Source organism: Diabrotica virgifera, chromosome 2, assembly GCF_917563875.1.
Source record: "Diabrotica virgifera virgifera chromosome 2, PGI_DIABVI_V3a".
Lineage (NCBI taxonomy): Eukaryota > Metazoa > Arthropoda > Insecta > Coleoptera > Chrysomelidae > Diabrotica > Diabrotica virgifera.
In genome coordinates, this window is record NC_065444.1 from 32,953,938 (window position 1) to 32,966,105 (window position 12,168).

At 32.6% G+C, this 12,168-nt stretch overlaps 1 protein-coding gene across 3 annotated transcripts in view; it reads right to left on the reverse strand.

The window, feature by feature from the left end:
• Positions 1 to 12,168, reverse strand: part of LOC114327276 (uncharacterized) — a 758,694-nt gene that overhangs the window by 101,466 nt on the left and 645,060 nt on the right. For all 3 annotated transcript variants that reach the window (XM_050643570.1, XM_050643571.1, XM_050643572.1), the window contains one exon: positions 5,140 to 5,201. In XM_050643570.1, the coding sequence (XP_050499527.1) occupies positions 5,140 to 5,201 (62 nt within the window). The remainder of the gene's footprint in view (positions 1 to 5,139; positions 5,202 to 12,168) is intronic.

Here is a 12,168-nt window from a genome sequence, read left to right on the forward strand (position 1 = left end):
TAGTTTTCATATACCTATATTTTTGGACTTTTGGACTATTTTGGACAAGGAAAACTCATTCTAATTTGGTAAGTACCTAGTTTTTATTATAATCATATTGTAATTATACATTTGGATTAGGTTGAAATACATACATTTATTTTCTCAAGAATGCGGATTTTAGAGAGAAATCCCAAATTAGGTTCGATTTTTATTTTTAAATTATGATTTTTTGGCGTAGATTTATTTATCTAGTAGATATGTAATGCTTTGATTTACATACTTAATTTGATTACCAACAAAAGTTCTACCAATCTTCATCTAATATATTGTTTTCTTACTGTTTTGTTATATTTTTATATTTTCTTCCACAAAATTTAAACTACATAATTTTCAAAACAATTGTCAAACAGTAAAACGTTCAGTTACCGTATTTTTCCACATGATAAATAATGTGCGGTTGGACGAGTGAGTCTACGCTTCGATTACTTGTCAAAGCGGCACGAAATTCAAGGGTTCAATTCCCGATGCAAGTTTTATTTTTTTATTTTTTTTAATGCATATTATGATTGTAAGTATATTTGTTATATAATTTTTTTTTTCAGCAAATGCGTATTTAAAATTTTTGCCAACAGTTATTATTGTCCAGAAATCATTTTTTCTTTGTGGCATTTTTCAATGTGTTTGTGTGCGTTTTATTCTTTTATTTTTTTAAATTTTTGGTATAGTCTTAAAAATCACATAATATGTAGTAGAAGTATAACTCCTTACGTGCGTACAAAGTACACACATATTCTTGTTTAAATTTTTAACCAATTCTATATTATAGGAAATTTAATTACGCAACTTTTATGTTAGTACAACTTTTCTCGGAAATGAATACTTTTAAAGTTATAATCAAAAAACGAAGAAAAAAATCGAATTTTTCCTTCAATTTTTGACATTTTGATTATTTAAACAATGTTCCGGAACCTTTTGAGAGGGAGGATAACTCAAATATTATTATTTGATTTATTTTCAAGCAATTTCTGCAAAAAAATTTGAGTCACCTCTCAACGTCCATCTCAAAACAGATGCGCCCTGGACTATATCTGCTCGTATTATATTTTATTACATAGCAGAAAATAATCAACAGGTTCATAAAAATCCTGTAAATAGGGAAAATACAACTTAACCAAGCAATTAGATTTCATAAGTCCTAGGTTTTGACTGAACGTGACCGAAAGTCGATATTTGAATTCTTCTTGCAACTTTGCGTCGATTGATATATGATTTTCTAATTTTGAGTCATTTTTATCAAACTTCCAGTCCTAACTTTTTAACCGGATAGGTAGATTAAAGAGGTGGCCTTTTGGCCTATTTCACTGCGACCTATTTAGATCTATTGTGGTCCTCTAGTCCTAGGTTACATTCTCTAGCCTGACTCTTTTTCTTTTTCCTCTTCTTCTTCTTTTATATAACAGTATTGCCTGTTTTTCTTCAACGGTGCCTTTCATTCTGACCCTAAGTTGTCATTCCATCTTTTCCTTGGGCGTCCTATATTTCTCCTGTCTAACGGTGACTTGTCCCTGGCTATTCTTACTATCCTTGATTATGTACATCCTCCTTATGTACTCATTCCACTCTTCTTTTCTGTTCTTTACCCAGGTAGTTATATTGTCTACCCCACATATGCGTCTGATTTCCTCACTTCTTACCCTATCCTGTAGTCCTTTTCCAGCAATCCTTCTTAAGATCTCCAGTTCGTTGGTTTCCAGATGTCTTCGTGTTTTGTTTGTATCTGGTCTTGTTGCGGCCGTGTAAGTCATAACTGGCCTAATAACTGACTTATATATTTGGGCCTTTGTTTCCATTCTTAGGTGTTTGTTTTTCCAAATTGTGTCTTTTAGGCATCCGGCCGTTCTACTGCCTTTAATTATTTGGTATTTTACCTCTTCTTCGATATTGTTGACGGCTGATAGATTAATTCCCAGATATTTGAAAGTCATTACTTGTTGTATAATTTGATTGTCTAACTCCAATTTGCATCTTATTAGTTCTTTGGCAATTACTAAGCTTTTTGTTTTTTGGGCTGATATTTTCATATTCATTTCATTTGCGTTAATGTTGAACTCGTACAATGATCTTTGTAGGTCGTCTTCGCACTCTGCTACTAACACGGTGTCATCAGCGTAACAGAGTATTTTTATCTCTCTATTGCCCATTTTGTACCCTCTTTTTTTCTTCACTTGTTTTATTATTGCATCCAACATTATGTTAAACAGTAGAGGGCTTAGTGAATCTCCTTGCCTGATTCCTGTGTTTGTTTCTATGGGTTCTGTTATTATTCCATTAGCTTTCATTTCTGTCTGTCATCATCTGACTCTTTTTAATAGGTCTAATAGATTTTATGTCTTTAATAGAGAGGTCTTTAATAGAGTAACTGTACTTTTCCTGTAGCTATTTGCCGTGGATTTTCTTCTCCTAATGCAGAGAACAGCACATTTGCCAGACTGTCACACTAAGAAACATTAAGAAATCGGATTTTTTGAAGCAGTTGAGAATAGTTATGAGTGTTACACCTCTCCATGCTTTGTCAATCAGTAAAATAGCTGTCAGAACCGTGATATTTGCAGTTAGCTGCTTGTCATAATCTCTGCAACTTTGAATTATCGAGTGTTGGACGCCGATGAGTTCGAATTAACATGTCGTTTTGATATATAGCAATGATATTTTTCGTTCGAATTACCAAGTGTATAAAAATGTATTGATTTAGTTTGAAATATAAAGAGATTTTTTAGAGAACTCATGATAACTTTGAATTATAGAGAGATTCGAATCATCGCAGGTTTGAATTAACGTGAGTCGACTGTATCTCCCAGGCGAACCCTATCAAACGCCTTCGTCAGATCAATGAAGCAAATATACGCTGGCATGCCAAACTCGTATAGCTTTTAAAAATCATCATCATATATTGCTGTCTTTTTTTATTTAAATATTATACGGTACGCATCTAAAACAGTTTGTGATTATACCTTTTTCCTCTTGACTATAGCCGCGTTCGTCACTCTACCGTTTCGGGATTAAATTTATCGTTCAATATGTTTTCATTTAAATACTTTCAATTCAATTTGATTAAATTTAACGTAGTTTTAGTTGAAGCTCGCAAGTAAATAAATGTGTTTGCGTAGCTATTTAGCTCAATAAATGGGAAACAACTAATTTAACGTGTTAACTATGTTTGGTGCAAACTTTGTTTTGTTAAGTTCCTCTTAACAAAACGGATATCTCTGTTCGTGACTGATTTGGTGTGGAATAATTTTTAATTTGATTTAAAAATACAGACACATTGGAACTACTGGTAGAAATACGTTTAAGATTTTTTTACTAACGAGAGAAAAATGTATTAGTTAAAGTTATGACTGGTACGGAACTGGATAGCTTTTTATACAATATTTAATTTTTTTAAGAAATACAAAATAGCTTTTAATAGTTATTTATGATATAAGTGTTAAAACTACAACTTTAAGGCACGCATGTGAAGGTTTGCTCGCTTCGCTCATTCTGCAATTCACATGACTGCCTTAAAAATGTACTTTTAACATGTATATCATACAATATTTTTTCTACAAACCTACAAACGTTATAAATTTATATAATACAATATTTTTGTTAATTGCTGAAACCATGAAACCTATGATCCGTAAAAGATAGAACTGGTTGTATACACTCGAGGGAATGTCTAAAAATTCTTAGCGAAAATATTATACCGTTACATAAACTTGTTTTTTTTACAAACGTCTTAAAAATGCAATAATACAGCTTGAATTAAATTTTAAAAAACCTTTTACAAATTGCGCAAGTTGTACTATTAATATTAATGTTAATAAATGAAATACCTATAAATATTATGACGTTCGTTGTCAAAATTTGACATTTTACTTTTAACTGCAGTGGCTTAAAATTTTTAAAGCACTCAGTGCTATAAAGTACCATTTTAAGGCTTCTATAGAGTGCTAAAAATTGCATTTTTAAAACGTTTGTAGAAAATATGTATTTTTTCAAATTACTCTGGTCTCTTTATCTGTAGAATAGGGAGGACAAGTCAAGCCCCACAGCACTTAAGGCCACAATTGAGCCATAGTGCCTTCTCCCAGGGGGCTATCGTACTTAGCTCATTGTCCATACTGCCATTTCCTAGCCTAGGTGCAAAATAGAGGTCACCGTGTCCTTTTCAACTCTGATAAAAAAACTCAACGGTTTCTTATGGATTTTTGGCTGCTGATTACGAATTTCGAGGGTGAATTTCTATCCGAGTGGTCAAAAATTTGTTATAAATAATTTAGTTGTTTATAAGGCTCTGGCTCATAAACGTTTGACTCCCTATTTTGTCTTTTTTCGATTTCGTAGGGTTTGTCGAAGACAAACATAGTTTAATTTAGCTTCTATGGTAAACAAGATGTTTATTTTGGAGGAGAAATCAAGGGATGTTAAAAAAGAAGAAGAATTACAAAATAATCGTTAAGTAGGGGCCAATACCTGCAGTATATTGCAGGATGCAATCCTGCAGCAAAAGATGGATAACATAACAGATTGTGAAGTAAAAAAAGATGAAACTAGTAGAGGTGAAAATTATCGATACAAACGTATAAATTAACATTAAATAGCATAGTTTATCACCTTTAGACGTATCGGAGAAGTATGACAACTCTCACTTTGACAGGAGAATTTTATAAAATACTCCCGTCACATACGTCTAAAGGTGGGAAACTAGGTAATGTAATGTTAATATATAGGTTTATATCGATAAATTTCCACCTCTACTAGTTTCATCTCTTTTTATTTCACAATATAATATATAACGTTTTCCATCCTTTGCGTTATTTTTCCGGTTATTAGGGCGCTCATCTCTGTATATCGGGGTTGATAGAATGAAAGGTGAGTTTGTATGTTGTGTAACAAAATATCTCCCACAAAAATGATACTAGAATTCTATATGACCAGCTATAATGTACGGCATAAGTGTTCGGTAGTATAAAAAACAGAATCGTGGAATGGATCTTGCAGAAATACAGTAGTTTAGATGGATGAGTGGAGCATAAACAAGAATTAAAGGATAAAGATGGAAATGAATTTATAAAAAATAAAGTAACTTAAGATAATATATTTGTTGATACTTACAATGTTCATTTGTCGGTCCTGAATTTCTTTATAAACTTCAACAATCTTGAAAAGTGCTACACCTGAAAAAAAAAGAATAGGTATTTAGAAATAGTAAAGTTTTTCTATAACATGGTATCAAACAAATCTTAGTTGTCTAACTATTATCAAATATATCTTTTTTCCACCTACCTCTACCGAAAGTATACTTTTCCGGACCTGATTGTAGGGAGCAAAATTGTACTTTTCCTCCCTAGGGAGGAAAATATTTTTCCTCCCTAGGGAGGAAAAGTAAAAGTGACGTCATTGTATTTAATTCATGAAATATAACTTATTGACGCCCTGTACAATATATATTTTCTATTACGTAAGTATCTATATATTTTAACGTTTATTTAAAAACACTCTGTATTTTGCAGAATGGTAAAAAACAGTAAATTGTTATTCTGATTTAACAATGTTTACATTAATAATTTGACTTATATTTGACAGTTGACAGTTATATTGTACCTACTTGTTACTTTTAGTTCTAATAAATTTTGTTGGTTAGTTACATAAATAAATTAAGTAAAAATGAAAAAAATACTTGTTATTTGAGGAAGGTGGAAAAACCATATGTATAACATGGGAGTAAAGTGCCTTTTCCTCCCTTGAATGATTACTGCCCTCCGCTACGCGTCGGGCAGTAAACTTCATTCTCGGGAGGAAAAGTAGCACTTTCCTCCCTTGTTATACAAATAGCTATTTCTGCAGCCGTCTCGAAAATAAAACTTTAGGTATGATTAATTAAATCGAAAATATCATTTTACACAACTCCTACCGAAAGTAGCTACTTTCGAGACTAATTTTTTCACTTTCGGGACGCTTTTTTTACTTTCGGGACGATTTTGGGTAGCTAGATAACAGCTTTGACATTAACATTAACTTTCAGAACTTGTTACGTAAATTACTATTAAACCTTAATTGCGAACGATTACCTACATAATTTAATACATCATTCTTGTATTCTTACAATCTTAAAAGCATAAACAAGCATGTTTATGCTTTTAAGACTTTTTTTACGTTTATTTTAGTGTAAGTAAACCGAAATTGTAAATTTTATTGTAATAGCTATTTGTATAACAAGGGAGGAGAGTGCTACTTTTCCTCCCGAGAATGAAGTTTACTGCCCGACGCGTAGCGGAGGGCAGTAATAATTCAAGGGAGGAAAAGGCACTTTACTCCCATGTTATACATATGGTTTTTCCACCTTCCTCAAATTAATAACAAGTCATTTTTAATTTTTACTTAAATTATTTATGTAACTAACTAACAAAATTTATTAAAACTAAAATAACAAGTAGGTACAATATAACTGTCAACTGTCAAATATAAGTCAAATTATTAATGTAAACATTGTTAAATCAAAATAAAAATTTACTGTTTTTTACCATTCTGCAAAATACATAACGTTTTATAAATAAACGTTAAAATGTATAGATACTTACGTAATAGAAAATAGATATTGTACAGGGCGTCAATAAGTTATATTTCATGAATGAAATACCATGACGTCACTTTTACTTTTCCTACCTAGGGAGGAAAAGTACAACTTTGCTCCCTACAATCAGGTCCGGAAAAGTATACTTTCGGTAGAGATAGGTGGAAATAACTATTGATTTGAATAAACGTATATTATTATTATTCTAAATAAAAACCTGCCAACCGAGGTTTTAACAAATAATGACTACCCATGGTCATTTATTAATAACAAATTCCACAAGATAGAAAAAATAGAACAACAAAACATCACAAGCAGTCCAGAGACACTCTCAAGAAGAGACTCATTGATGAAAGAAACAGACAGGAAAAAGAGAAAATCATAGAGGCAGCCCTCACCCTACTCACTGAAGAAAAATGTTTAGCAAATCAATCAGAATGTAAACAGGTTTTTGTTACCAATAATGAAAGAAGAAGTCAACAAAAATAACACAAACAAGAACCAATAGCCGATTACGAAGCTCTGAGACACCGCCGCCAAGTCAACTTTAAATTTCTTGAGAAGACATAACCTCAACAACAGGTCACTCCATGTCACTCCTACCGCCGGAATTCCCCTCAAACCTTCCCTCTTAAACGCCAAACATCTATAGAAGATAGAATTTGCAGAAAACCACCAACATACTCCAAGTTTTGTATATAGAAAAATCAGTAAATGAGAGCTATGCTTAAAAAACTTACGTAGTTACTAAAAGTGAGAAGTCTTCTTCTTACGGTGCCGTATCCTTAAGGACGTTGGCCATTACAGTAGTACATATTTTTGATTTCTTATGTGACCAAAATATTGTGTTTTATGTTTAGTCAAGGCGCCAGAGGGGCCACCGTGTCCTTTTTAATTCTGATGGACAAACTCAACGGTTTTTTATCAATTTTTTGGCTGCTAATTACGAATTTCGAGGGTGGATTTCGATCCGAGTGGTCAAAAAATTGTTATAAACAATTAAATTGTTTATAAGACTCTGGCTCATAAACTAAAAGAAATCCAAAAAAATGTTTCATATAAAATTTGTTCCTTAATAAAATACGAAGAAAAAAACGTTTACTAAACTCAAATCCAATAATTACAACTCAAGATATTGTAAAATTAGTTCACAATGCAAATTTCAAATTGCAAAATAAGTATTTTTCGAAGCTTTATCGATCGTAACTCGGCTTCTACATATGCAAATGAGCATTAGAAGGTCTCATTTTAAAGCTTAATTAATAGGTTTCCAAACATTGTTTGTTAAGTTATTTCGTCGTCTTCATTTGTTTTAAAGTTATACCCGTTTGAATTTATAATTTTCTTAAAAAAATTGTAGCCATAAACATTTATACTTTAATTAACAATAATGATATAAGAACTCAAAAGGAACAATATGAGCTTATGAAAATGTTCGTAAGTTTATTTTTGGCCAAGATGTCGATATTTTAATGACGCGCTATGAGGTGCAAGATCGGCTCACAGTCAAGTAATATCTCGGTAAAGACACCGATCGACTGCTCTCGTGTTCCATTATTTTGCTCAGGAAGCCTTGCCTATTCTTAATAAATAATATCAGCTGACTTTTTAGTTATATTTCTAAAATATAAGTTTTTAATGTTTTTTTTTCTCATTTAGTACAAAAAATAGAAGACAAAGTAAATAGAATGAAAGGTTATATACGAGGTACAGTATGATGATTTAATATAAGAATTATATAAAATTTTATTGGGATCTTTAAAAATGAAAAATGAAGATAACCTATATATACACAGAAATTATAATTTGCATGGAGAAGTTAGCACGTGAACCTTTAGACTGTGAGCATGAGCCCATCTTGCTCCTCATAGCGCGCCATTAAAATATCGATATCTTGGTCAAAAACAAACTTACGAACATTTTCATAAGCTCAAATTGTTCCTTTTGAGTTCTTCTATCATAGGGCTTTATATCGATTGTCATTTGTTTCGAGCTTCTGTCATGTGTCACATAATATTAATATATCTACGTCATACGTCTTTAATTTGTATCATTGGGTATATCAATAACGTATGACGTAGATATATTAATATTATGTGACACATGACAGAAGCTCGAAACAAATGACTGTGAATGAAAAGCCCTATTATTGTTAATTAAAGTATAAATAAGGTTTATGGCTCAAATTTGCTTGAAACCCTTATAAACAAATTAATGTCCAATTTTTTTAAAGAAAATTATAACTTCAAACGGGTAAAACTTAAAAAAAAATAAAGACAAAGTAATTTAACAAACTCTTATTGGAAACCTATTAACTAAGCTTTAAAATGAGATCTTCTAAGGCTCATTGGCATGCGTAGAAGCCGAGTTACGATCGATAAAGCTTCGAAAAATACTTATTTTGCAATTTCCAATTTGCATTGTGCACTAATAATTAAATATCTTGAGTTTTAATTATTGGATTTGAGTTTAGTAAACGATTTTTTCTTCGTTTTTTTATTAAGGAACAAATTTTATTGGAACATTTTTTTTTGTATCTCTTTTAGTTTATGAGCCAGAGCCATATAAACAATTAAATTGTTTATAACAATTTTTATACCACTGGGATTGAAATCCACCCTCGAAATCAGCAGTCAAAAATCCATAAGAAGCCGTTGAGTTTGTCCATTAGAATTAAAAAGGACACGGTGACCTCTATTTGGCGCCTAGACTACTTAGTTATTTTATTATAAATATAAGCGGTTTTTTCTTGTTCATCCTCCGCAAGACTGCCGCATTTGTCATGTGGCTCATGTAGGACATTCTGAGCATTTTACGGTAGCACCAGAGTTCGAATGCATGGATTCTTTTTTGTGTGGCTTCTGTCCTTGTCCAGGCTTCAACACCATAGAGAACGGTGGAGAAAGCATAGCACTTAAGTATTCTAGTTCTCAATGCGATATCCAGCTGGCGGTTGTATATAACTTTTTGCATTTTATAAAACACTGTACGTGCCTTTTCAAGACGTGTTCTGATTCTGTTCCCAATTTTTAGCAAGGTTACTTCCAAGGTCCGATATTCTTGTTACCCTTTCCAGATCTGTTCTGTCGACATTGACCTGTTTGACCTGAAGGATGAACCTTTTGTTTTTGTTTTCTTTGTGTTCAATTTCATTTAAAATTCTCTACAGGCTGTCGCCACTTGGTCCATTAAGCGTTGCAGTGCTTCCGCATTATCTGCCAGGATCACCGTGTCATCAGCGTATCGTAGGTTATTTATATATTACCCTTTTTTAATTATACCATCCGAGGTGCCTCCCAAAGCTTTCTTAAATATCTTCTCAGAGTAAACGTTGAACAGCAAAGGTGACAGAACATATCCCTGTCTTACTCTCTTCTCGATAAGGGAAAGTGGGGGAATGGTGTGCACTTAAGCAGAAATCGATTCTGTTGTAAATTCTTTAAATCTATCATAACGGCTAATATGTGACAGTGAGCTCTAATTATTCTACTTTTAATAATTAAAATAGGTTTTAGAGAAATACAAAGTACTAAAGCGTAATATTTAAAAACGAAAGAAGTGCCTTTGCGCACGATTGCCCATCCATGTGGGTAATTATGCGCACGGATTGGTAAATGGTGCGCACTGAATTATGTTTTTATATAATTCTTTAAATATTGTTCTTTTATATCATATAATTTGTCTTCATCGATAATATCTGACAAATAAGTGTCTGTTACAACAAACTACTCAGGTGTTAGCTCCTTTTGCACTCTCTTCTTGTTTTGTTTGCCTTCAAGTTTTTTTCTGCCTGGCGAGATATCTAGCGATTTTTTAATAAATAATTTTTGAACAGTTGCCTTTCTTGCTGCTTTCTGTTCCTCCTTTCTCGTGAGAGTCACGTCCCTTAGTCATCTTTTTTACTTGGCGTTCTCCAATTTTATCTTCATTGGTGAGCTTGTAAGATTTTTCGATTGTTCTAGATTTTCTTTTAATTTCTGGTTTAACTCGTAATAGAGCAACATTAGTGGAATATATCTAATTCTCTCCAGCAGTCATGCAATAAACGGCCATGATAGTTCTTCCACTATCAACAAACATAGCCTGCATTTGTAGCTCTTCTTGAAGTCGATCTTGAATGTCGAAAGCTCTTATCGTTTTCCTTATTTTTTTGCCGGCATTTCTGATTGCATACAGAGGATTTTGTAAGTCTTCGTTATTATATGTAAAAATCATAGATTTTCTAGTGTAGTTTTATATCCTCTGGAAAGGAAAATGGTCACTTTATTATTTACCACTTCATTGTTTGTGGGAGAATCATGCGCAATCCTGCGCACTATTACCCCCTTTACGCCTTAAAAAGCAAACGTCGTCACAAACAAAAAAATATTAAACCACATAAACCAACAGATGCACCAAAATGTACGGAAAACAACATGATTTGCAAACATGAAAAAACTAAAAGAATTCTTGCGATTTTCAATAATTGGATCTCACTTAGTCCACGTGCAACATTCGACTGAAGATAATGGCGTCCACCGTTCACGAGATCATCCAAAAGGTATATGACTTGTTGAGTTCTTAAAATCATCCACAGAATTTGAAATACAATGCAGCGCACGATTACCCGCTGCGCACCATTCCCCCACTTTTCGTTATTGATTTTTCCAGATGTTTCGCTTTTTTTCCAAACAATCAGTAAAAATTCATTTTAATTATTACTTTAATTTTTTTTAATTATTAATAAATTTAAGACTTAAAAAAATCCCTTCTCATCTTCTTTAATCAGAATAGATTCCTCCTTATATTGAGCATACCAAATAGGGGTTATCTTTATATAAACCTCGTATAACACAGTTTTGTGCGCTTTGAGCATTTTTCTGAAGCACCATTTTGTTTTGTTAAGCCCTTCGTCGGCATCGGCATCCCACTATTACAAGATCGTGCCTTGCCTACGAAGAGATAAAAACCCCAGTATATATCAAAAAGGTAAATAGAACCCTCAACATTCTTTCTAAAAGGGATAAGCGTTCGGGGTACTTTATTACGAAAAGAACGTTTTCCTAGTCATTTACCCTAACGGTGGCTTAATTTTTAAACTAACCGAACTCTTAACCCTAACGACTATTTGGGTCGGATTTCACTCAATAATTATGTTTACTTTAAAAGAATTACTTGCTACATTGAGTAAGAGTAAGAATTATGGACTGTTCAAATGATGTTTGTCGCATCTTGGTTTTGTAAATTTTAGTGAAATTACTTATAGGCCTGGATCCCGCGTACCAAAAAAAGTTGATTAATAGTAAGCTGAGAAATTGTTAATAGCTTAACGGTGTCTAGTCGGACAAACTTTAATGGACGGGAACACTGGAACAGGGGAAGTTTTAATTGTGGAACAGGTTAAAAATTTGGAACGTCAGACTACGAATACGTTCCATGTATTTTGTTGGACAGAACTTCTAATTGATTTGTTACCCTTTCATTAAACTCTCGTGCAAAAATCAGACTGGGATTTACCACCAACTGGGCATTTTAATAAGCCCGACACGTAGAACATGTCAAATGAGAGGAATTATGACAGATGATAAATA